A 26,628-nucleotide genomic window follows, 5' to 3' on the forward strand; every position below is an offset into this window, starting at 1 on the left:
TACTGCTGTGACTTTATTCTGGCTACACTGAAGAATGGTTTCAGAGAAGAAAGGAAAAAAAAAAAAAGACACCAGTTCCTCCACTTAACTGTTTTGGGAAGACGAGAACATAGAGAAGAGATAATGTATGTTTTCAGTCTTAGATATTGCACTTATACACACATGGTCTGTCTTTTCCACTCAGAACTATCAAAAGCTCTCTTTGGAATAGTTCGTTTTCTGGGGACAAAAAAGAAAGGGTGTCTATATGTGTGGAGGGAAAATGAGAAACCATTTGTGGCATTACTCTTCAGTCAGTTATGCTTAAGACAATTAGCATATTTGATTTGTAGGTATAAAGGGGCTACGCCTGGGTTGTAGTGACAGACCTCCAACTGTGGGGGATAGAATGTAATGCAGTCTGGAAATCCTCATACAGTTGAAACTATTGCAAAGGACTTTCCATGTCTGGGCTACTGTGGACACTTCTAAATCCACATCCAAAACCTAACAGTTAGACAGGAAAATCTACTTCAGAGCACCTTCACATCCTCCCTTTTGGTCATCTAAAATCCACAATACTTCCAGAGAACTATACACCAGTTAGACCAGGGACTAAATCAGTCATTCAGCAGAACATTCAGCTGACCAACCTACTACTACATACTGCTGTCTGCATGTTTGTAGATTTGCATAGTAACTGGTAACATCTTTCAAGGTAAAACCAGAACATCCCTGTCCCAGCTTACCCAAAATACTGCCCGTGCTCTATTTCATGTAGCAACTCTGAGCTCTTCGCTCTTCAGTAGCTGGGTCATCCTTTCTGGAGAGTCTCAAAAGTTTTAGGAAGTGAAGTGGAAGATGTACACACGTTCTGAAGGGCATCGACATCTAGAATCACAACGCAAGTCACCTGAGTTCCCAGGGAAACACATCCTCCTGCTTAGCAGGAGAATTTGCATGGCATGCAATTGATTTATTAGTGCACTTAAAAGGTAGACGTTAATGCATTGAACTTTCTGACCCTTGTATAAATAGATCACAGTGTAATCCCAACCACTTTACACAGGATGAAAGAGGCACCAGAGTTGTTTTAGCTGAGTATGACAAGAGATGCCTGCAGCACCCTTGCTGCTTTTGCACCTCATAATGTTCCCTCTTCTGTTTTCTTAGAAACAAGGTAGAGGGAAGATTTGAGGTATCAGTGGGATGAAGGAAAGCTTCCTATGACTAGGTGAGGCATTGGGAAAACAGAAAATGTAAAAAACCCATATGCTGTTGTACAGACTAGACTTGCCTTGATGCAGCAGTCACAGCAGACAACACTGAAAGAAAAAGTTCCCAGCATTATCATTTGAGTAAAGCTCAGCAGATACTAATATGGCAGCTAAAGGTGACTTTCCCAAGTAAGTCAGAATTTGTGATTGTGGCAGAATTCCTTGATGGCAAAGTAAGCAAGCTTAGAACTCCCCCATTCAGTTTGCCAGCTCTCCTATTTATGGTTGTTTAATTCATCTGAAATGTGTCAGCATCCATAGCTTCAAGGCTTTCTCTGCAAATCCTCATTAAAATTCACCCAGCACTACCACCAGACAGTTGCTCAATTTCCAGTGGTTGTTTACTTGCTGCTTGTAATCAATTCAGTGCTTCACCCCTGCTTCAAATAGATTTAAGTGAGCCTTAATGAGCCTGAAGTATCTCTCTCCCTCTTCCATGAACAGAAAGTTTCTGACAACTAAGCGGATACAAGTAGGTCCAACTCCTTCCCCAGTCACAAGATCTGGAGTTCTCCTTTTCAGTCCTCAAGAGAAGATTCTGGTGAAGACCCTTTCCCAGAACCTGTTCAAGCCCTTGTCTGAAGTTAAATCCAATCTTTAGAGCAAAATTCAGAGTGATCTCAGAGAAATTGAATTTAATACTGGCACAGTAAATTTGGTTATTGCTAGCTTAATACTAAGAATTAAAACTGAGATACGACTTCAGAGACAAATTTTTCCACATCCTCTGCAGCTGTAGACACTTCAGCCTGGCTTGTGCAGTACGACAAAACTGAAGGGCTCAGCAACCTGTTCCTATCCAGTACTACAAGTCTTTGAATACTGGGTATTTTCAGCACTATTCTTTCACTCTTTTCTCCCTCCTCATTCACCCCTTTTGTACCAGCTCACCTGCTGCAGAGGTAACAGTTGTAAGGCCACTTAAGAAACATCTGCTTATGGCAGCTGAAACAGATCTGTGGAAAGGAAAGTTATTTGTGAATGCAAAAGGGAAATATCTTTGTACCAACAGTATCCACTGCCTGTCAAAGAGCAAGCATATAAACCAACCTTCTAAAGGCTTTAGATCCATATACAATAACAGAGGTCGAATAAAGGATAGCAAAGACACAGGAATTAAAAGCTAAAAAGGCAAAAAAAAATTCTTACTTGTAGGCCAGTGTTTTTATGATGCAGAGGTTTGGGGCAGCTGCCAGACAACAGGAGTTTAAAAAAAGGCTCTGGAGCAAACAATAGCTGTATTGTGTAAGAGTGTAACAGTAGCTAGTTAAGAGAGAGGGAAGAAGAGAGACATTCTTTGAGGTAGACTGCAGCAATCCCAAAGAGATTAAATCAGGGCAAATTTGAATTCAATCCTGAAGCAAAAAATGAGTCATAAGGAAGCTGATGAGTCGCTTGAACTTTATAAAAAAGAGCACATTCATACACAGCTGGCAGTCAGAAGTGATATTATCTTGAGAAATAGAGCTTGAGAAAGCTAAAAAAACTTCAGCAGCAAGAACACAAAGGGGATAAGAGCCATTTTTGAATACGCATAGAACAGGCAAGTTAAAGCAAGGTCGGTAAGGTGAGATAAAAACAAGAATTCAGTCTCAGGAGCATCAGACAGACTGTGAAGTAGCATAGCTTTGCTAGTAGAACCCTTTGACTCTGTCTGTACTGCTAAATAAATGAGGGCAAGAAGCTGACCCATAAGCCCAGTAGCACAGACTTCCTCACATCTGTGTTGCAAAGGGCTTGTACTCAGGACATCTGTTCTGAAGGGCTGCAACACCCCCTCTAAAGGAGACTCAGTGAGTAAGGCAGTAGTCAAGAAATGTGAACAGCCAACAGTCCTGTGCTGCAGGTCATTCTCTGCCCCTCTCATCTCCCTGACCTTTGAGTCCGCTCAGCAAGGTGGTTTGCGTTAGGTCAACTCGGGTGTGGGAGCCTCAGTTTCACTCTTTAGCAGTACCAAATCCCAACTATTTACTTCAGGATTTCAGAACTCACCAACAGTCACAGCAGTCAGCTCTCCTAGCATGGAAATCACAGACAAGAAGTAAAAAGCAAAGGCTGGGTTACTTTCTAAGCAATTTACAGAGTTTAAACTGGATTAAAAGCCATCACTGCACAAGTACTAAAAACTGTTTCCAGCCTAGGGCCAAACTCAGATCAGCTGTTATGAACAGGATAAGTTGAGGCAAAGGGCACCTCAGCAGTTCAGCACTGAGGGTTATGAAACCAGATAGCTTTTGAAAAACCAAGGATAGCACAAAGAGAAGAAGAGGAAACATACCTTTGCTCTTAGAAAGACACCATCACCACCTCTTTGGAAGAAGTCTTGCCCTTTCAGCACCATCTCTGAATATCTGGTTCCAATCAGCTCAGCAATGGTTGGTGATGGCCACTTGGTAGGAGAGAGACAGTCCTGTTGAAAGGCAGAAGTTAAGCATTGGAGAAAGCTGAAGAAAGCAGCTATTTGGGGAGGTTATCCTCAAAACTGGGTCCCAAAGGCTGAGGAGCATTTGTCTCCAAAACCCAGTTTTGCCTGTGATGGGGAATATCAGTTGACTGTTTGATGATGCTAGTGGAGAAAACTACAGGGGGTTTAGTGATTGCTATAGTTTTCAAGCAGGTTCCTGACACCTCATAAAGGAAGCAGATCCATTGGTCCCCACAGCAGCTAATACCACCTCCAGAGCCAGTCTTCGGGGAATTTTACCCTTTGGAACAGACCACAGAACAGATGCCACCCTGGCCCCTCCTGAGTACAAGATCCCTTTCCACAGCACAGCACTGTCTTGCCTTCTCTTTCCCAGGAATCACTGGCCCCACACACATGGCAACTATAGTTTGGTGGTCTACCAGGAGAGACCTGGGGAACCCAACCCACCTGCATCCCCCAGCCCACTGCTAAACAAAGAGGTCTCAGAGTCCTCAGGTCAGTTTAGAGACTTGCCAAGGTCAGGCAGAGAGAGATGCTGTGCAAGGGCACAGCACACCTTGTCAGGGCAAAACAGGACAAGGCCATAATTCAGAAAGTTGCACAGAAGCACACAAACCCCAGCATTTCTCTCACTACCATCATGCAGAGCCTGATGACTTCAGTACTGCATACATGATTATTTAGAAGTCACCAATGCTGTGCTATCTACAGTTTGTCAACTGCTTGATCCCTTTACTGCAGCTTGAGGGACACTTGTGAACATATCAGAATCTAGAAAGAATGAGGGGAGATGGAGAAAGCAGGACAGTCCTACTGTCAACTACAGTCTGCTTGAGGAAGTCTTGATGGACATTTTCAAGTAATACAGAGGTATTTTTTCTTCTTGTATGAGAAACAACTATTTCATATCATTCAAACTGGGAAGGCACTGCAAGGACACTGCAGCATCCAGTCCCCTCATAAGCTGTCTCCAGTGAGAGAACAATATACCCATTTCAGATCAGTATACAACATGTCCCAAGATAAAAACCACAGAGCATGCTTAGCGCTTACATGAGGATCAAGGTGCAAACTCTAGTCATTACAAGATCTATCAGACCAGGGCTGCTTGCTCACATGTTGGACTTACAAGTTCCTTGCTTTGAAGGCCTGTCTCTAAAGATTTGGACCTTCTTCTGTAAGGAGGCGGCTGTTGGCCAGTATTCAGGAAACTCTTGGGTTTGATGTCTCCTAGTGTGGGTGGACATGGGGGACACAGGGAATTTGCAGTGAGACCTGGATAGGAAGAGAGAGTTTTAGGGTGCAGAAAACTAACTGGCAGCTTTTAAGTATTCACCCCAAAAAACACTCAAGAGCACTACACTGCCCTCTGAAGGTTGCAAGGCTTAGGTCTCTCCTCCTTCACCCCATCTGCTCAGATCACAAAAAGCAGAGGTTACAGTAATTATGCTTGTCAGTAGGCAGTGATGAGGCTTCATTAACACCACTTAGTTTAATGAAATCAAGTGGTGCACTTTCTACTTCAATATTCAAAACATTCATTTAGCTTTTACTGCAAATTCCAGTTAGGCCTTTGGGGACATGGTATCATTGTTTTGAAGCTGCAGGAACTTCACAGGCTTTAGTCAACTGCAGAGAAATGGTTTTCTAAGGGCACCTCCCCAGACTCATTACTTAGTGTTGGAGCTCTTCTTGTAAAGTAACTCCAAGTGATCAGAGTGAAAAGAAAGTGTACAGTGAGCCCAACCTAAGGCTTTGGGAACTCAGCAGGCCACTGACTGTACTTTGTCACCTGGTTTGGACATGCAGCTGGAAGTACACTGACCTGTGCTGTTGTAGGATACTAGCGATGACCTGCTGGAGGAAAGGCAGGCGCTGTCAGGCAGCTTGGGAAGTGGTTTCCTGTAGATCAGAGGACAGGATGTCATAAGCTGCAAGCAAGACACTAAGCCCACTTCAGCAGAAGTACTGCTGCTAAACAAAACCAGGATACCCAGGACTGAGCAGAAATGTTCAGGGCTCCACTCGAAAGTGAAGCAAAGAAAGAAATCAATGGAGTACATTTAGGAACTTTCTATTACTTCTTGGAATATAAAGTTAACCCTCCTCTGCACTCCACAATCAGGAAGCTCCAGCCAAGTTCGTGAAATTTCCAATTCATCTGCTCTCTCTCTCCCAAGTTCAATGGGATACTATATGAAAGTTTCATCGGTTCAGGAACCAACTTTGCAAAATCTTCCCTAAGCAACCCATGGAGTACATTGGAACCATATCTTGGCTCCAGCTGACACACAGCAACATTGGAGAACAGTTCAAGAGACTATGACCAACCCAACTCGCTAACCCAACTCAAACCCAGTGCTGTATCTCAACAGCATGTTTCTACCTTCTCTAGAAAGCAGAAAACAAATTTGATTATATTAGTCTCCATATGAAGGTCCTTCTAGTTTAGCAGTAATACATCAACTACAGGGTTCTTGTATGCTGAACATTCCTCCAAGTAGCACAGATGGGGGCAAATATAGTTGGGATTTTCTGCTTTTATTAATTCATATCCGCTTTCGTCAGTTAAGCAACTGCATTTCAGACAGAAATATTTACAGAAAACAGATTCCTGTTTGTATGCCAGAGCATCTGTGCTAGACATGATGTTTTAGGGCTTAAATTCTGTTCCACAGAATTTCTGAATATGCTCAGACTGAATCCCAGAACCGAGTAAGTCAAGCTTTTCATGATTGAGCCAGGAGTAAAAGAACCCAAAGACATCTTGGTTTATTAAGGAGTGGTGCTCCCAAAATAACTCCACAGACAGAAGAGTGGGAATTCACCAATCAAGTTGCTTCTTAAAAATAATTAAGTTTTCCTTCCATGAGCTCACATACCATGTGAAACCAAAATACATCAATACCCCTAGCATTAAATGCCTCACTGTAAGATGGCCAGATTCCCATGCATATTACAACTTCTGCAGGATCTAGTTTTAAGAGACCAGAGCAGGCCTTGGTTCTATAGAATCATAGACTATCCTGAGCTGAAAGGTACCCACAAGAAAAGTCCAACTCTTAGACCAGCACAGGACCCATCCCAAGAATTACACTCTTGTCCAAACACTTCTTGAACTCTGTCAGGCTTGGTGCTGTGACCACTTCTCTGGGGAGCCTGTTCCAGTGACCAACCACCCTCTGGGTGAAAAACATTTTCCTATTATCTAACCTAAACCTCCACTGACACAACTTCAGGCCAGTTCCTCAGGTCCTAGCACTGGTCAGAGAGAAGGGATCCTATACGCTGTACCTATAGACCTGCAGTCATGCCACAAAGAGAACTGTCTGAATATGATATGTGCTTCTGTAGAGAAAAGAACTTCAATGACCCAACAGTACCACATTTGTTCACTTTTGACACAAGATTTCCATACACCTAGGATTTGTACCTGGCCTTCCAGGCTAGTGTTGTTTGCAGATCTAATGCCTCTCCACAAACCTTTCACTTAAAGCCTTACCTGAACTCCTGGTCCCAGCTGCTGTGTTTTTAGTGCTGACATCTTTAAACTCAGTACTGGCATCTTGGAGAGTTAAAAAACTGTCACTTGGAGAGTTCAAGGCTGTATTTGGTGTCAAAAGCATTTCTGCAGGGGAGAGGGAGAACAAAAACCCCCATACACCACAGACTAACTAAATGACATATTGTGCTGGGACAAGAAAATTACAAATTTGATACCCATAAATCAGAATGTGAGATTAGGCCAGACTTTTTCATGATAGTTACATAAACTTTTAGTGTTAGGTGATGGTCAAATTCTGCCCTCTCACTTAGTGGACAATTTTGAACATCCATAAAAAAATGGGTAAGTTGAACCATCTTTTGAGTCTTAATAAGCCACAGACAGATTTTCTAGAAATAACTATTCTTATGCCAAACCACCTCTAACACAAAATTTGCATTGCCACCCCCTTTGCATTATAAATGTTCTTGAAAAAATAAATGGGCTTTCATTTCAAAGGCCAGCCACTATTTTGGAGCAGGTACCTTTGGCCTGCTCCCTTTTTCCTGTGCTGCTGCTGACTGAAGCTTCTGTGGTTGTTTTATTTCTACCATGACCGTTCATGCCAGCTGGTCTCACATGGCACACACTCTTTCAGCTGCCTCTCCAACACCTGCAGGCAAAGCACAGCACCACAAAGAGCCACTGCATAGAGCAAGGAGACCAGTGGTGACAGAAAAAATCCATCAGCAATGGCATTGTTTACAAGTGCCTGTCACTCAAGAGGGCACTGGGCCCTGCATGTGAGACACCCTCCAGCACTGGGCATAGCAGAATACTTTGGTGACTCTCAAATTTGAAATTGAGAACTTCAGAAGTTCTTTCAGGACCACAAAATGTTCCAAATGAAAGAAGCAGTGGAAGAAGTAAGGAGACTGACCATCTTCTCCTGTGAAGATGTCAACTCCCATTTTCCTAGGTCCCAGTTTTGGCAGGAGGATCTGCTCAGAAGTTAATATATCCCCTCCCAAACACAAACCAGTAGCTAAGGTATTACCTCTATGTTCCTTGAAGCTGTACTGTCACCCCAGAATTACCTTTTTTTGCTATCATCAGATGCAGCACCAGGTCACCTACCAGCTTTAGATGAGGCTTGGGAGCAGCTACATCAACTTTGGGGTCCTTGTTTTTTGCTCAACGATCACCTGAAAGAGGAAAAACGATGCTTAAGAAATAGGGTTTTTTCTACGATAGTTCCTTCCTCCTGGTACACCCTGCCATTCAGTGGCACACTGAACAGTGCAATCCAGGATTTGGCAATGGGGGAGGTGGGGATGGCATAAAAAAAATGAGTTGGGAAGTGTAGAATGATGAGATTTACTTATGTGGGTTCTCAGTGGAGACAGATTTGCCAATGGTAAGCTAGAGGTAATCAGAAGTGCTGCACAGCCCTTAGAGGCTTCCAGCCCTAGCAGCTCATGAACTGCTCATGAAGATGCTGGAAAACACTGTATTCAGATTTTGATGTCAGGAGTGATCCTGATAAGCACCATCGTCACATCCTGTTCGTCAGTGAGAACTCAGCTCCAGGGAGGAGAGCAATTGAACGGGTTAACAGAACTGCAACAAAAACTGCAGCAGCAGGGCAGCTGTATGCGTAAGCTAGAGTCTCAGAGACTGGCTTACAGCCCTACATAAACTAGGAACAATAGCAAGATAGAATTGCAGGACAGATATTCATGTGAGGCATCAAGCGCTGTGCTAGCTGCATAGGGGAGAACTGACAAAAAAGTCAATTGTACACACATGTCTTTAGCTGCCTTGTTCACGTATTGTTATTTTGAGGTTTATGGTGCCTGTGTGTACAACTTCAGAACATGTGAGAGTGCAGGTAGAACAACACTACAGCTTCCCACACTAGCTGTGCTTTCATTCATTTGCAAATTAGACCACTGTTTGCTAGAGAAGCTTTAAAATAGCTTTGCAGATGGGGAAAATCCTAGTTTAAGAGCCTTCACAAAGACCCGTGCACTCTGCTTTCTTTGAGCATTTCTGTCTACTACTCTTCAAACATATTTGTGCTTCTCCTCAAAAAGAAAAGTGTGGGGGGTTTTGTTGGTTTTGTTTTGTTTTTTAAAAGAAGAAAAAAGAGAAAATCAAGTCCCAGATCATCCTGCCACCTTGAGTTATGGTTCTGTACTGCACAGTGCACTGATATACAGTACATTGCAAGGAACACAAATAGTTATGATGCACTGTCTCCTTTATACTACTATTCATTTATATATCAATAAAGATATTATCTCCAAAGAAATGACATAGCCTTACCTGGAGGCTGGAACCACAGTCAAGCCAAGCAAGAGCTGGGGCTTTAGGGAGGTGCATGGTTTAGCTGAAGCTTATAAACCTGCTGCACTCCAGCAGCACAAACAAAGAGGAAAAAAAGCTGATGTCTAGTGTGGTAGGCAAAGTTTTCACTTTTTGTAATACTGGGTTTATTACAAGAAGAGTTGTGTCTCATCTTCTGCCCAAGACGTCTGTTTGCAAAGCATGCCAATGCCACAAAGCCTTATGCCAATGTTTTAGATCTGCTCATCATTCCCAGATCAAGCTGCAGCAAGCAAAGAGTATCTCAAGCCTTTAGAGACACCCCAGACATTCTTGTATCTGGTCATCTTCACCAACCAAGTGGTGAAGTTGGAAGTCACTGCCACTTGAGTCAGAACAGGATCTGGCCCTGGGAGGGCCTTAACTTTTTTTACCCTGACTAAACTCCTGCAGTAGCTCAAGTACACTGCCTAGAGGCCTCTGCCTGAGACTGAGCAAAGGATTGTCTCAAAACTGCTTTTTGCATACACCCGGAACATCTGGAGCATCTGGGAAGGCGAGGAAACTAGTAAGAGATGCTGCCAAGCATAGCTCAGCTTAAGGAGCCTGGAAGGACATGAGTGTCCAAGGTGGAAAGCAGAAGCAGGCAAGAATCTGTTCCATGAAACTGTTGTGTGCGGGGCAGCATAACTGCTCCAGGGAAAGGAGTGGCTGACCCCTGGAGGGAGAAGAGGTTTACTATTCAGCTTCATGAAACTGTGACTACTGCTGACTTAAAAAATTACTGGAAATGAAGCACTTGGGTAGAAAAACAGGGTGATCTAATGTTGAGTTGCAACTGAGAGGGATACCCAGACACTTCTGGACTTCAAAGTGCCCTTGAGAAAGACAAGCTTTTGGAGAAGACGTCTCAACACACACTGCTTAGACATGAAGTAGAGCAGATGTTTTCCAAGTCACTCACCTTCCGTAGGGTGTACCTCTTGTGCTGAATATCATCCAAAAGCAATTCAAAGGGAGAGCGGATCCGTTCTTTTGGAAGCACACAACGCTGTGGTCGCTCGCTGGCCTTGTGCAGCCTCACGCCAGCCTGCAGTTCACTGATGACACTGGGCCACAGGGATGCCTCGGAGAAACCAGGAAGGGCCAAGTCAATAGCTGGCTAGAACACACTGAGCAGCATCCCCTCCCTCCACATAACAGGGCACACTTAGAAACTGAAGTTATTCAGAAATGCACAGTTGTGTCCTTAATACCTGCTTCTACTTACTTTCAGAGCAGGGTACAGTACCAGAGCAGAGAATTGCTTCTCTTTGCAGAGATTAATTTACAATGAGGAAACCAAGAGCTGGCTCACCAGGCTCATTCCCAAATTTTGTCATTAACTTTATGAATGTACTTCAGCAAAACACAGCTTTTGCTGCCAGGTAGCAAGACACATTTTCTTTCTGCAAGCACTCCAGGTGCCAGTGTTTTCACATTATTGAATCCTAGGAAACACTGCGAATGAAATCCCAAATCTCACCATTAAAATCCTCTAAATTTTCAGAAAACAAGGGTTGAAGTGTCCACAAACAAGGGATCTCATACTTCACAGAAGCATACATTAGCAGTCTCAGCCTGGAGACACAAGCTAAAAACTGACATCTGCTCATCCTCTCCCTGTATTAGTATCTGAGGATGCTCAGGCATGCAGTATAACCCAACAAAAACAGGATAAAAAAATAATCAACTCAATAACATGTTTAGACAACATTGTAATGGAAGTGCTAAATCAACAGCTTATCTGGATCCCAATGGCAAATTAAGTAAGAACAAGTGATTGTATTATAAACAGTGAAAGGGAAGCAAAACATTTCAGAAAACTGCCTCCAAAACAAAGTTTCTGACTTAGACTTCTCTCCCTTTTCCACTTACAGCATCTTCTCTCAACTTATCCCTTCAGATATCTTGGTGCAATATCAGAAGAGTCTTATACAAGCTCTGACTGATGGCTGCCTTCAAGGAGAGAGATTTTTTTGTTGGATTGTTTTAGCCTGGCTTTGGTACAGTCATACCTCAACTCCAGAGAACTAGAATTATCAAAGAGTGACCACATACAAGCCCTATCTCCTAGGCTATATTTAATACTGTGTGGGAGAACACACAAAAGTCTCTGGGCAAACCCATCAGTACTAGAGAGTTTTGAAATAGCACTTTTTTTTTTTTTTACTTTTTATAGAGTTGTATTTCATATAGTTATAGCACTTGACTGAAAAACATGACCTGAAGAGAGACTTCTGTACTGTAATATTGCCACATGAGTTTTGGGACAAGAATTGTCTTCAGCTGTCCATTTCAGAGCAACTTGCACACCCAAACATTTTTCAGATGTTGGTGACATCATCATCAGTCATACTTTTCTTTCCCTACTGACTGGATCATTGCAATTATTCTACTTGGGCCATCCCATGTAGTGTTAAATACCACCTAAACTTCCCACACCTGTGCAATACAACACAAAAATGCTACAACACCATAAATCCATTGCATTAAGTTCAACAGATGAGCAGTAAGACAGCTGTGTTTCTAGCAGGTCTCATCTGCTTAGATTTCAAGGTGAATATCAACTTGTAACGTGTACAGATAAGCTCTGCTGAAACTGTACAACCCTGCATGCTGTCAGGCTGTGGTCTGCATTTCAGAAGACCTGTTTTGTAGCAGTCAACAAAAAAAGTGTGGCCCACAGAGAGCATTAGCTTCTTAGCACCACTCAAGGCATCAGCTCTGATCTGTGGGATCCCAGTGAAGTTAGCACCCTGGTTATTTTAAACTCAAGAGTTTTTCAGAGCAATGCAATCAACTGGTGCTTAGGGACTTGAAAACTAGAGACAGAGGATTTGCAACAGGCATCCAGCTTTCAGAATTCACGTCTCCTGAAGGAGCAGAGGCCAAATACACTGGCCTTCAGGCCACACAGCAGAGCCCTTGTATTTATTCATGTATTCCCTGCAGAAAAGAGCTATAGCAGTTGATGAGTTTGTGGTTTGAGATAGCTTGCCAGTTTATTTTAATAGATCACAAAATTGAGAATATGCCCAAACACACATTTCACAAACATTTTCATATGAATAGTTTGAGCATGCTTCAAAGCAAGTGCTATTTAGACAAAGGGAGCGAGTCCACAAGTCTCTTGGGGCTTGCTGTTTGCCTCCACAGACTCCAGACTACAGTGCATTTGTTTATGCTGGGCAGAGCTCCAGCCTGAAGGAAGAGCTATTTGTTTCTGATTGAGCTCTGACTTTGCAGGGCCTTGAAAAGAACAGACTAAGTTGCTTTCTCTGCCCCAAACATACAGTCCAAGATCTATGGGAGGACAGAATGCAAAGACCAGAAAGGCAGTGAGCCCAATGTATAAGTGACATCTCCAGCCTCATCCCCCTTCACCCCTTTGAGCTGCTGGAGCTGCCATAAAGATGGACAGCACTACTGGCCTTCAGTCCCTGCCAGTCCTGAACCAACATAGACCCCACAAAGTAAAAGTGAAATAGTCCATCCCAGTACTACCAATAACAGAACAGTTTTCTGGGATTTTTCAGTCCAGCTACAAGAAAGGAACAGATTGCTTTTGGCAGGTGTCAGTTCCCGCCAAGAGCTGGAGTTTGGGGCTCAGCTGCAGAAAGAAACAGCCTGAGTAATTGCTTGTGGACACTTACTCCAAAGACTGCCTCCAACTTCATTTTTAGAAGTGGTTTAAGTTGGACCACAAAGACAATATTTGTGTAGAATAAATGTCCACGTGAGGTTGACATATGAAATAGTTTAACTTCAAGTTCACTCCCCAGCTTGTTTTGCAGACAAGTCGTTAACTACTTAAGCTCCTGAAAAAACCTAAGCAGTTTAATATATTCAATCTCTACTTTTCATAGAAGAATCAGTGGGAAGCCTCAGAGAGCTAAGGCTGAAGAAAAAAACCCATGCCCATAATGAAGAAATTAAATCCCTTACGCCACAGTTTTTCTTCTTTTGAATGGGATTTTCCACCAAATCTTCCACATCCATTTTTCTCAGTCGCTGAGAAGCAAGCACATGAGGTCATTGCACTGTTCAGTATCTATCCAATATAAATTACTAATGTTTATCTGAAAAGCCTACAAACCCCAAACACCTAAACTTTTAAATGCTATAATAAGTAAAAAAGGTGCAGAGACAGAAGCCATTCCCATTGTGAAAACAGACCTTCATCTACATGCTCCACTTTCAGTGCAGTGGGAAGGTTACTTTAGAACCTGGTGGGTCTGTGAAGGTGGAGGGAATAGCAGCTAAGGGGTGATCCCAAATGTACCTCTTTGGAGGTTTGGATGATGGTCACAAGCTTTTGAAGTTCCATATATTCAGCAAACAGATTCCTACAGGTCATTTCATAATGTCTGGTAGCCTCAGAAGGCCTGGGCAAGTGCTCCTCACAGGCCTGAAAGAATTGCAGCTATTTAAAAGAGATCTTGAAATGAAAAAAAAAAACTACCATGGGAGGATGGAATAAAGCAAGATTCAGTTTCCTCAATCCATGGTTAAAAATCATCTTCCTCATAGCCCCTTTATATTATTTTTCTATTGCAGATATAGAGGAACAAAGAAGCAAAATGTCCAATCTTATATGTATGATAATGTAAGTAACTGCATAATTTATGTATATTGTCTTCCATAGAGTGTGCTTTAAAATAAGTACCTGAAAGGGGAAGCCTGCAGTGCCAACAAAGCACAAAAACCCACAGCAGGTGGAGTCACTTAACCCTGTTCTTTTCCCCTGCCCAGATCAGACAGAGGGATGGGAAGTTTCTCATACCTTTAAATTCTGTTTGAGGGCAAATACCTGTTTGAGTTGAGCCATTGAAATTCCAGCCTTTGCAGAAACTGAATACTACAGACAAGTGACTTTTTTTTTCAATATCCATAGTCTTCTGGGTATTGAATTTGGAGACTATGTACAGAAGGACTTTGTAGACACAGCTGTGTGAGAGCCATGTGTAGTCTTCCTTCTTAATTCTTTTCCATGGGCACCTGCAAGTACCTAAGATGGTATTGCCTTTTCCCTCTGATGGGAAAGCCACATGCTCCCTCTATGTTCTCCAACAATCTACCCAGCTTTTACCCAGAAATTGTCTTGCCCCTTGGTTAACTGCACCGTTCCATCAGCTCCTCTAAAGTTGCTACATTTACTAAGTGGGAATAAGGAAACCTTGATAACATCCTGCAGGGTGACTTCTGGTTTCATTGGCTCATCATCCAGTTTCAACATGAGGCACAGCAATTTCTCCAAAGGACCACTCAGTTGTCGCTCCAGCTGGCTGTCAATTCCCCAGTCCAGGGCTTCATAGATCACCACTCCCAAGTATTCCAACAGCTGCAGACACAGACCAAGGAAGCAATGCAGCACAAACTGGAGAATGTCACAGCTCTCAATTCCCAGCCATGCATGTACCCTCATCTGCCCCTGAGGGCTGAGCACATCTCTCAGGATGAGAGATACTCCCCATTTAAGTTGTTGTAAGATTTTATATGGCCTGAACTAGCACCCCTAAGTTATTGTTATTAAGACAACAAGACTCTGGGCACAGTAGACAGCATCTGTGCACATTGTTTCCCAGTCCCATTGCTTTCCTTGAGTTCAGTCTGAGCATTTTGCTTTCTTTTCCAGGTTGTAGGGGAAATAGTCACAGGGCACAGCAAATTTAAGCACCTTGATAGTTTCCAAAGACATCTATATCTCCTGAGCTGGCCTTTACTATAGCAGGATTCTATCTGCACACATAATGAAGGTAAAGCTACAAGCTTACCTTGTCCTCTGAATGCTGAATGCTGCCAATATCTGAAAGGGAAAAAAGAGGGTTGGGGGAGAAAGAAAACTGCTTAGGCATTTAGAACCCCTTTCAAGAGAGGGAAACAGGAAGAATTTTTGACAAGGAATTCTAACTCCTCTGACTAAAGTCAGTCCCACTTGGGGAAAGTAGGTCTATATTTGGGGAAATCCTATGTTGCTAGAAAGCAACATGGGATGCTCTTCTTACTGTAAGCATTAGCCCCAAACTAATGGCTGCTGCAGGTTTCCCCCCCCTTTTTTTGTTGTTGTCTGCTAATTGATATCTAACCATAAGGAAGGCATGGGATCTTTGTCTTTATTGTTAATGATCCACTCTAATCCCTGAAGAGTTAGCCTAGCACTGTCCTCTGCAGCAGCCCCACCAAGCCGTACATAACACAGACTTGTTGCCACTTGCTGGCTACACACAGTGACAGAAAAAGGGAAACTGCAATCATAAATCCATTGGGAAAGTTACCATAACAAAGGTAAGAAGATGAAGGTTGGAAGATGAACAGAGCAGGACATATAATAAAGCTTCAGATTATTTATTTCAAATAAAGTAAGTGGTGAAAAGCTTTTATCCCAGCTATTTCCTAGAACCAAATGACTCGATAGAGCACAACTAGAGAAATTAGTAGGTCATATATCTGTATTACCGTTCATCTACAGTCCTCTGAAATAAAGTATAGGCAGGAGAATAGCTTCATGACAATATACAGAGAGAGGAGAGGGGAAAAAAACCAAACCAAACCAAACCAAAAAAAAACAGAGGAAAAGAAAATTTCCCTACTTTGTCCCATTTCAGCCTGTTAAAGGAACAACCCTTGGCATCTGCAGCTACCTATGTTCTTACCAGATTTGTGGTAGACCTTGAAGGAAGCAGTACCATCAGCATGGATCAAGACACTCCCACAACCTTTTATGAATACAGAATGGAGTGATGGGCTCAGCTCCTGAGCCAACTGCTCCATTTTACAGCAACACTGAAAGCAGATAGCCCAGGCTTGCTCCTCACTTATAGGATGTTCAAAACACCTCAGAAGCTCAGCTAGAGAGACCTTTGTGATCCTCTGCTCACACTTCAGAGATTCCATTTTTACTTTCACCTTCACTCTTAGTCTAGGAAGCTTAACACTCCTCTTTCCAGGCCAGGCAAGCGCTCACAGCAGCCTTTTGTCAGTTCTGCCTCTTGGTTTGCTCTTATCTCTCTTCCCTACAGGTGCAACCATTAATGCCAATCTTTGCTCTATCTTTTTAAAAGGACATCACTTTAATCTGTATTTGTACAAGATTCCTTAAAAGAGAATAGAAAGTATACAACAAAATGGAATCAAGAGAAGATAAGACTATACAAAAAATTGTGCCCAATTTAGCTCCATTGTTCCCAACAAATATTTTAATTTGAATACCAGTGTTAGCAGTTAGGAAATTTCAACTACAGGCAGAAAGGGAAAGAGGCAGGAAACAATGTCTTATACTTGGGGGAGGAGAACTCATTGAAGACCACAAAAATTCAATCCATTTGGTAGGAAACTATTCTAACAACACTAATAAATGTCAGCAATCAATTCCATGGGACACCTGCATTCACCACAGGCCCCACTTCTGCCTGGCCTTGGCCCTTTGTCCCTGCCATGGCAAATCCCAGGAGCTGGGACAAATGCATGCAGGGACCAGGATGGCCAGGTGGGCACCTGGGGTATGGGCAGCAAGGCCTGTCCTTGCTCAGAGTGTTGGTATCACAGAATCACACAATCAGTTGGGTTGGAAAAGACCTCTGAGATCATCAAGTCCAACCTTTGACTGACCAGCACCAAGTCTACTAGACTGTGGCACTAAGTGCCATGTCCAGTCTTTCCTTAAACACCTCCAGGGTCTGTGATTCCACCACCTCCGTGGGCAGCCTATTGCAATGTCTATTCACCCTTTTTGTGAAAAAATTCCTCATTATGTCCAACCTAAACCTCCCCTGACACAGCTTAAGGCTGTATCCTCTCATCCAGATAGGAATTGCTACTGGTGTGAAGCCGATCTCCCAGATTTTTTTGCACTTTAAGGGGTGTGTGTGTCACAGGGGAGGGCGCAGTTGCAGGGCCCGTGACTGGGGTCACCCCCGGGCTCTCGGGCAACGCATCACGGAGGAGCTCAGCGGCTGCTGCGCTGGCTACCGACAGCCCCAGCCCCCGAGGCTGACACTGAAGAATTGCGAGGTTTGGAAAGTGTGAGTAACACTCATAATTTACATTTATTCCTCTTCTCGCTTACGACATTTGGAAACGCAGCGCACCACTGCCAGGCCCCGGGCTCTGCCTCGCCCCCGCGGCGTGACTTGGTCCAGCCCGCGGCCCTCCCCCGGCCCTGCTGGGATGGTCCCGCCCAGGCCGTGCGCGGCGGGAACATGGCGGCGCCCAGGGCGGCGTGGGCTGTGCTGCCGTGGGACCGGCGGGATGTGCCGTGCAGCGGGCTGGACGCGCCGTGGAACCGGCTGGACGTGCCCTGGCCCACGAGCAGCGCCACGGTGGCGCTGGCGGCCGAACACCCCGCAGGTCCCGGCGCTGTACCGAGAGGGGCTGGGGGGCGTTTGAAGGCGCTGCCGGGCGCTTGCGGGCGGGCGGGCGGTGGGGGCCGGGGGCGCGGGGGGCCGGGGTGACGGCGGGCGCTGAGGCCGTGTCCGGCTCCCCCCCCACAGTGGGACGGCTGTCGGTGCTGCGGCGGCGGTGCGACACGGCCGGGAGGCGGCTGTCGGGGCCCGGCCTGGCCGCCGAGGGACGCGTCGTGCGCGCCCTGCTCTACGCGTTCCACAGCAGGCTGCTCCGGCACCGCCCCTACCTCGCCCTGCAGCAGGTGAGCGACCGCTCTGTGCGGCCAGTGCCATTTTCACTTTTCCACGCATATGTGGTGTCTTGTGCTCACGCTGAGACCTGAAGGCGCTACAGTTACATACCTTTGAATGCAGGAGTAATACAGAGGCTTCGTTCTCAATTAATTGTAATAGTGGGAGGGGGGAAGAATAGTCCTAAGCTGCTTTATTAGGTACTTTCTGGTTTAGCATGAAAAGTAAACTTCTTACCGATTTTCCAGGAAAGGGATTGTCAGTACCTTCAAATAATTGTTTTGAAACAGAGCAGGAATGGTGCTTACCTTGTTGATTTGTTCATGTGTTTTCGTTCTTGACAGAAAACCAAAGGTAATTGTATACAGCAGGGGAAACCATGCTGCACCAATTAACCATGACCTACTGCAGTCCTTCTCTTAATTCCATTTTTACAGTAGAGTGATGAAGGGCAGATACAGGAATATCCCAGAACATTTCATAACACAAACCTGCTGTTTGTGCTGCTAAACTGGTAAAGGGAAGGTGTCGTTTAACATAGTGATGGTTCTTAGACCAAGGCACTGCCAGTCTCTCAAAATACCAGTCAAAAGAGTTTTCTTTTTTTCTAGGTAGAACAATGTTTGAAGCGCCTATGGAAAATGAATTTGGTGGGCTGCCTTGAAACTCTGGTAGAACTGATTCCTAAGTAAGTGTCATGATCCTATATTTTATACTATCCATTAACTCAATCTGCAGAGCTAAAGGAGGGGGCTGCTAGATCGTAACCATCTTCTCATCCTTGTATTAACGTAGGAAAGATACATCTGAAGCCCATGCAGAGTGCTTGGTTCCCAGCCAGCCCATGCTGGAAACAGTGGCTCTGAAGGTATTGGGAGGCTGCAAGCTCATACTGCGTCTCTTGGACTGTTGCAGTAAAACTTTTCTGTATCCTTTTTTCATCATAAAAATATTCTTACAGTTCACTAGTAGCACCTCGTGACATCCAAACCTAGGTCTGCTGGAGGCCCTGTATTGCTAATGGACTCAACTGTGCAATTCATATGTGCAACTTGAAGCTTATTTGATAGCCAAACACCTTATTTTCAAGTTATTATGTAGGAACCTCAGGCTGTTGGCTGGCTGCTGTTCTGGCCTTGAGCAATTCAAAATTTGGATACTCATCTCCCAAATTATTACAGGGTATCGCCTTGCGAATTGCCTCTAGTTGGTGTGTTCAACAAGTCTCATTACATGCTGTTTACTTTTTTATCCTTAACTGCTGTAATCTTCAGCTTGTCCATTAAACATCTCTGCTCGAAGGAATTCATACTTCTGAACACGGTGGCTTTGGGGCTGTTGAGCCGGCTATGGTTTGTGTCTTCAAAGTTGTTGTTTGTTGTCTGTCTGTTTGATGTGCCTGTCAGGGATAAGGGCTTGTAGTTAGGCCTTGCTGCTAAGTGAGCTTTATTCAGTTGGGAGGAGGAGGAGGAGGAGAGGATGTCCCTCCATTCTTTTGGACTTGATTGTAGCACCTGAAGAGTTGTACAACTGGAGAGAGACTTCTTACATGCTGTTATGGAAGGCTTTGTTCTTGGCTCATAGCAAACTTTATGTAGCACTAATGAAATCACAGTGTTAGTGCCAGCCTGACACAAACACTGACACCTGGTACTCTGTGCAGCAAGCAGTAAGTCCTGCCTCCTGCTGAAAGGGAAAGGCTGGGATAAACCTGTTCTATAACACTGCTGAGTTTTCCAGGGAAATTGGTTTTCTGGTCTCTCTCAGTACAGGAAAATAACATCATTGTGTAGAAGAACTCAGTAAAATGTTCTTTGGCACAAGAAATCTGTCTCTCCAGGAAACATAGAGCAGGCAATTGTATGGCATCAGCCTGAGTTGGTACAGAGTGCTTTTGGGGGAATACCTCATGGCAAATGATTTGGATGCGACCCGAGAACCTGATGAGTCCCAGGTGTGGCACTCTGCAAAACTCTAGGGAAGCAGAGGGGCTCCTGATTGGGAATTTACTAGTCAAGTCACTCCTACATTCTAATCCTTAATGGTTCCTTAAGGCTCAGATTTAAGGAAAGCAGGGTGATGGAGTGTAAAAAGCTAAGCTTGCACTGAGGGAAAACAGGGAAAGGGCAGCTTGGAATCTCTTCTGTTTGAGATTAAGGTAGCTGTTCAGTGGGCATAACGTTTTCTTAGAGAAGACTCCATACCTTTTTGTCTTTTCTCTCTTCAGGATTCAGTACAGGTGTGTATTGCAGACCCTCATGTCCTTGTATGACGTCTTGTCAACAACACTTCAGCTGGTATCTGAGACCCAACAGATGCCTTATATCAAGGGGTTTACCTTCCCTTCCGATATCAGTAACTTCCTTGGAATTAACCTATCTTCTGAGGTGAAGAAGCAAAAGGCTAAAATGCTTACAACAAAAAAATCTACCAGCTGGCTGAAGAAGCTCTTCCCAACAATGGCAGAGGCAGTATCAGAGGTTGGAAAAAAGAGAAATTTTGTAACCTGTACAACTGATGTGACAAACCATAGCATCCCACGCCCCATGGATATTGGAGAGACAGTTCTGGTGCCCAGAGCCAGCAGAGGTAAAGCCTTGTGCCACAGTGCAAATGGTTTCTGACATCTCAGAGACTGACCACAGCTTCTGTCCAACAGAGCCAAGCACTTCTACCACAGAGTGTGGTTCTAGTACAAGCTCCCCTCTCCTGTCCTTGGGAGAAGAGAATGCTGCATGTACCTTGCCTTTATAAAGCTGTGGATAATGTCAGCATTGTGATTTTTTTGGAGGGTTTGTTTTAAAGAGGATACAGCCTGGAGAGAAGCAGATAATGAATGCAGTATCCAGGTCCTGAAAATAGTTATCTTTACTTTCCTCCTTCTGCATAGATAAGGATAGTGAGAAGCTAAGAACACTGTCTGCATTCCATACAAGAGTAGGCAAGGCTATAAGTACAGGATGCAGGTATCCTGTGCTTGCTGGTTCTGGACTGTGCCCAAGACTTTCTCTGTACTCGGGGCTATGGCCAGTGACTGCAGGCATCCAGGTGTTTGTGTGAAGCTTTTACCCATTAAGTTCTTTGTAGCCATCTGTAAATCTCTGCATCCTCTTCATCCCTTGCCAGCTGCAATGCAAGATGAGTGTAGTCCCCTTGAGCTGCCTGAAAATGCTGAGTACAGGTGTGAACCTGCTGAGAGCTCAGCGTGGCAAAACACTGCAGCATCTCTGTGCAAAGACATAAAACTATCTCAACATTGTAATGGGAAATCTCCTCTCTCTCTGTAGGGAAGCACCTTGGGATTGATGTGAAGAGCTTGCTTAAGCCATCCAGACATCCAGCACAAGAGGTTTGTAGGGTATTTTTTTACACATTTTTAAGTTTTACAGACCCTAACACAATATCCCTGATTGAAAACGTCCCCTTTCCCTGCCTTATTTTTGCTTGTCTGAGAACCCAAGTTATTGTGGAAGCTTTGCACAGAAAATCACTACTCATTTCTGCTTAGGAATTTGAGCATTTCTTGGTTTGTCAAGTGAACTGACCAGAGAGCTCAGTAGTAGACAGGAATACAAATTCTAATTGTCTTCTTTTTGTATTCCACAAAACAAGAGTGCTCTTTCTCTTTCTTCTTGGGAAATAAGGAATGTTCTCACAAAATCTTCAGTACTCTGCTCCCCTCCACCAGAAAGGACCAGGCACATAATCTTTTTAAAAGACTAATATTTCTGTTATTGTTTCAGGGTATAAACATGGCATCAACACCTTTTAAAGCAAAGTTGGCACCACCTTCCTCTCGTGTAGCAAAGTCACAGCATACTGAATCTCTTGTACAGATGGTCCAAACAGCTGCATCGTTTGGGGAGCTGTCAGAGGCACTCAGGAAAGCTATTCTGTGGTGCAAAAACAATAAACTCAAATCAGAAGCTTATTTTCTGCGTAACAAGTTGTTGAAAACCAAACGGCTGCACCACGTGGAAGCTCAAGGATGCAGGTAGTTTTTGCATGGGTGTGGGATTTCTGGATGTAACACTTCACATTTTAATACATATATTACTACAGTATAGTGAAACACAGTGGTCTAAGCCGTTCTTTTTAAACTCGGGATCACTAGTTCAGGTTACTTGATGCTCTGACATGAGCATTCTGTTTAGCATCAGTCACTTGTGAAAGGATCTAAAAGGCTAACAAATGCATAAATACATAACAAATGCAACTTCAATCATCTGCATGTTTAATGGTAACAGTTGTATGATGCATGGGTTGTCTTTCTTCAGATTGCCCTGGGTACTATTATAGTAGTGCTATATAGAAGGTGCTGTTATGTTTCCTTGGTATGACAAAGGAAATGATAAAGGCTAATAACCAAATCTCTCCAAACTCCAAATGAAGTAACACTTCAGTATCTGATAAAGTTATGTTTTGTGCACCTTCCTCCTTTTAAGCTTGAAGAAAAAACTGCGCTGTGTCAAAACATCTGTCCGTAAATACCTCCTGTATGGGTCCCAACACACACCAAGGGTGTGGCCAAGGCGGTACCTCGGGACATGGCTCTGTCCAAGGAGGATCAAATCGTCTGCACGCTTGAAGAGAGCTCTGAAGACTGTTCAGCAAAAGCCTTCTGAACTTTCTGGGGTCTGTGAGACAAGTGCATCACTCATCCTCCCCGCCTACCAGGATGGACCTCTGAGTCAAGAAGAACGTTCTGATGCTGATACAGCCCGTGTCAGACTAAGCACAGCAGGGACCCCTAAGCAGCTGCTGCTTGAAGGAAGCCCCGGCCCTGTGTGGAAAGAATCTACTGAGAACATGGATATTGATTCTATTTTTGCAGCAATAGGTGTCTGACCCTGGATTGAAGGAAGTAATTTCAATTATTTTATTTTTTTTTTTAAAGTAAAACCATCTGAACTCTAATGGTGTCTCAGTAACTCAAATTCTGAATTCTGCTAAGAAAGTAGCAACCGTTTTTTTGTTTTTGTAAAACAGCTATTTTTAATGGGTGGTTTTTTTATATTTTAAGGGTGTTCCAAACAGCTGAATAGTCTTCATCCTTTTACCTGGCCTTGTCCAGGAGCAGCGACTTTGTTACTCTCACTCAGTGACCCTTCTGTATTGCTCGACCACATGTTAAGTGCTGCTGTCAAATCCACAGTGCAGTTAGTTACCATTCACAGCAGAAGGCTGCAGCTGATCACTTACTGCTGCTTAGGATAAAAGACTTGCAAACACTTTTCCAAGTCGTACACCCTTCTTTCTGTGCTGCTTGTAGAGGGGACAGCCTTGACATGCAGTAGTATTGCTGTTTTAGCATTTGTTGCTTTTGTCCTGAAATGAGGAGTTAGCTGAACCTACTGTTTTTCCAGAAATAGGGGAAAGCACAGTCTGGCCTGCAACAGTAAACTCCTGACTGATGAACATGTTTCTCACTGTCCAAAAATCTTTTTAATATAAGTGCAATTTTTGTCTGCTTGGCAGTGTAAGGTACAGGTATTCCATAGTGTTAGAACAAGCAACTGGCCTGGTAGTTTCTGCCAGGCTTTTGCTTGTAAGTAATTCCCATGAGCAGGATCACCAGGAAATATTAAGGAAAAAAATTCTCAGAACAAAGAACAGGAATCTGGTTTGGTAGAGAGCACCTGCTTAACAGGGATAAGGAAAGGTTGTAAGTGGAAGTAAATCAGGAATGGGCTAAGTTCAATTTCTTAGGCTTAAGAGCGGTAAAAAATAAAAGAGCTGTGCCCACCAGGACAAAAATTAAAATAACCTTCCTAGCCTGTTAAGTGTAAAAACCCCTCTATTGTGCATCTTGTGTGAATCGATCAGTGTAAGTTTAGTTATGAGGAGTAGGCACAAACTTAAAATGTTTTATTCAAAGAGCATATACAGAGCAAAAAGCAGAACTTTTAGAGTAGTTTGGGCTTGAAGGCTGTGTCCAGCCTGTGTCCAGATAACCAAGATCCATTTTCTGGGTTTCCTCTCACAGGAGTACCCAGTGATAACTGAAATAGCTGTAGAGAATCATGGATCATTAGCTGTCTAGCCATCTGATACAACACAGGTCTACTTCAAACAGGCTTCCTGCCATTACAGGAATTTTCATTTCCTAAAATGGTATAAAAATACCTAAGTATACCACATACAATCAGATAACATTTCAGCTGCTTGAATAGTTCTCAGAAAAGGCTGGGAGCGAGGGCAGACATCCCAGCAGTGACCTTCATCCTGAATAACCCCTCCAAACAACACACACGATCTTCCTTCTTACTGGGCAGCTGCCGTTACTTGGGCAGCCCAGATGAAGCCCCAGTGCAGCTTGTGCACAGAATCAAGATCCATAGTTTGCTTCATCGAAGGCCTTTCTGGCTCGTTTCAGTTCTTCATTCATAGTAAGGAGGTCTTTAACCCTGGCAAACTTCCGGGGGTCCTTGCGAATTAGAAAGACAATGTCCTCGACCTGTACGCGGCCCTGCCGCCCGATTGACATGGCCTTGTGTGTCTGTCAGAGGGGAAAAAAAGGAAAGTCAACAGGGTTCCTTTGCCACTTTTTTAAGTTCTCAATTCCACTTTATTTCCTGTAATTTTGTAACAAAGCAATTGCAGCATCTGGGCACCATCATCCTAGTCACAACAGAACTTCCCAGAAAACCATGGACTTACTGTTGCTCTGCTGTCCCCAGCTCCCTGTCACCTACACCTACACACAGCTGTATATATACATCACATAATGGTATCAAAACTAAAGCTAGATTACAAGTATGATGCCCAGCCTGTAAAAAGCCTGAAGATCAGGCACAACTTGGAAGCAATGTGAGGTAACCCTATCAGAGGACAGTGTAGGGTATTTTGATAAGGAAAGGCAAGGGCAACCTTTCAAAAGGGGAATGCTTGGATACTTTAAAAGAGTATCCAAATACCTGGTTTCAGGCTTCAGGCCCCAGAATGCATTTCTTTTGCAGCAGAGCTATGTTCCCATCCACGTAAAGACACTGGGTCAACACAAAAAGTTGACAGATTTTCGAAGCTGAGCCTTGTCTTCTGTCAGCTGCACATAGAGTGATGCCACAGTGACCCCCAAAGTCAGATGTGAATTTTCCCTCCTACAATACTAATTTAAACGCTACTTAAGGACCTCAGTTTTCTAAATCCACGTGGAGCAAGGTGCATGAATTTTGCCTTTCCCTTGGAAAAGCAAAATCCAAGTTTAGCTTTCTCCTACTAGCACCATGATTTTGGGGCCTGGGATAATGCAGTATTTGAGTCAGAGGTATTATTTAGAAGACTAAAGTCCTTGTGAGGATGCTTTGACCATGCTGTCTAGAGCTGACTTACCATTTCTGTGATAAACTCTATTACAAGGTCCTCAAGAATGTCCACAGATTCTGTGTAAGGGTTCTGGTCGTCCCCGAATCCATACATCATGCATCTTACTGCACAAAGAAACACTCAGTGTGAGGCTCCTTTCATCCATTCTGTAGTGTCAGCAGCACACATCTAGTTAAGAGTTCACCAGCCTGCACATTCCTGCTCCAGGGTGGTGCAGGAATGTAACTCTTGTCTGTTAGGCAGGGCAATACTTGAGCAAACATACAAGAAATAAACAGAAACCAACAAAAGCCAGGTGCTGTACATGCAAAAAAGCACATCTGATGACAAGCTCTTTATACTCATTTAGCCTGCAGAGCCCTATACACTGACTTACAACACAACCGACTTTGGGCACAGCTCGGTTCAGAGGATGCACCAGCAGTATTTTTGGGGGGGGTCTGTCTACATGACAGCTTTCTGCACTTGCAGCCAGGGCACAGAATGAAAGCCGCTGTTTTGCTAAGGAAAATTGAGTTTAGGAACTCCACAGCTATCTGCTCAGAGTTTCAGCTCAATGACCAGGCTGGGCTGGGCTGTCCGGCCCAGCTCGACTCACGCTCTTTGGAGAACAGCCTCTTCCTCCTGCCCTGCCCGCCGTCCAGGCCCCCGCCGGCGTCCTCCGCGTCCTCTTCGAACTACACGGGCACAGCGGGGAGAGGCCGCGGTCAGCGCCCGCCGGGACCCAGCCCCTTCCCGCTGCACCCCCGCCCGCGGGTGGGATGGGATGGGGACCACCGGGAACTGCAGCCCCTCCCGCCACTCACGGGCACGTCCTCCTCCTCATCGGCCATGGCTGCCGGGCTGCGCCGGAAGGGATTCCTATTCCCCTTCCCCTTGCCCGGCCCCGCCTCGCCCAGCCCGCCGAGCTGTGGAGGGGCGGGCACGGGGCGGTGCTGCCGGCTGGGCGGGAGCTGGTTGGAGTCGTGGCACCAAGGATTTAGTGGGAGAAGTGTGGTGACCTTCCCTATATCTGTAGTCGACATATTATTGGATTGTCAGATCAGGATATCGTGGTCTGAAAGTGAACTGGGGAGGTGTCTGGTCCATTCCCCTGCTTGAAGGAAGGTTAGCCATAATGTTAAAAAGGTC

General features: G+C 44.3%; 3 protein-coding genes across 5 annotated transcripts; 1 reads left to right on the forward strand and 2 right to left on the reverse strand.

Annotated features, from left to right (window-relative positions):
• Positions 1-106: 106 nt before the first annotated feature.
• LOC116782527 (protein spire homolog 1-like) lies at positions 107-17,738 on the reverse strand. Its single transcript, XM_032679279.1, is given in 20 exon segments — positions 107-219; positions 729-777; positions 780-870; positions 1,277-1,304; positions 2,148-2,212; positions 3,535-3,666; positions 4,814-4,959; positions 5,510-5,586; positions 6,384-6,409; positions 7,175-7,216; positions 7,218-7,314; positions 7,715-7,787; positions 7,790-7,841; positions 8,306-8,361; positions 10,457-10,622; positions 13,484-13,549; positions 13,821-13,946; positions 14,715-14,879; positions 15,313-15,344; positions 17,582-17,738. Coding segments are annotated over 20 exon segments (1,713 nt in total). The 3' UTR covers positions 107-152.
• Positions 17,440-24,031, forward strand: LOC116783012 (nucleolus and neural progenitor protein-like). Of its 3 annotated transcripts, XM_032680206.1 has the most exons (9): positions 17,734-17,884; positions 18,028-18,182; positions 18,783-18,859; positions 18,967-19,098; positions 19,446-19,523; positions 20,399-20,760; positions 21,459-21,520; positions 21,915-22,165; positions 22,617-24,031. In XM_032680206.1, exons 1-9 carry the CDS (start codon positions 17,737-17,739, stop codon positions 23,017-23,019), a joined length of 1,668 nt encoding a protein of 555 aa, XP_032536097.1. In that variant the 5' UTR covers positions 17,734-17,736; the 3' UTR covers positions 23,020-24,031. The 3 variants fall into 3 exon arrangements, with proteins under 3 accessions (XP_032536099.1, XP_032536097.1, XP_032536098.1); XM_032680208.1 differs by lacking the exons at positions 17,734-17,884; positions 18,028-18,182 and adding an exon at positions 17,440-17,559 and having other exon boundaries at positions 22,617-24,029; XM_032680207.1 differs by lacking the exon at positions 18,028-18,182 and having other exon boundaries at positions 17,771-17,884; positions 22,617-24,029.
• LOC116783019 (transcription initiation factor TFIID subunit 13-like) lies at positions 24,017-26,628 on the reverse strand. Its single transcript, XM_032680222.1, has 4 exons — positions 26,304-26,628; positions 26,096-26,174; positions 25,504-25,601; positions 24,017-24,670 (listed from the first exon to the last, which is right to left on the reverse strand). The coding sequence occupies exons 1-4, from the start codon at positions 26,520-26,522 to the stop codon at positions 24,500-24,502; spliced, it is 567 nt and encodes a 188-aa protein (XP_032536113.1). The 5' UTR covers positions 26,523-26,628; the 3' UTR covers positions 24,017-24,499.

Source organism: Chiroxiphia lanceolata, chromosome 2 (assembly GCF_009829145.1).
Source record: "Chiroxiphia lanceolata isolate bChiLan1 chromosome 2, bChiLan1.pri, whole genome shotgun sequence".
NCBI lineage: Eukaryota > Metazoa > Chordata > Aves > Passeriformes > Pipridae > Chiroxiphia > Chiroxiphia lanceolata.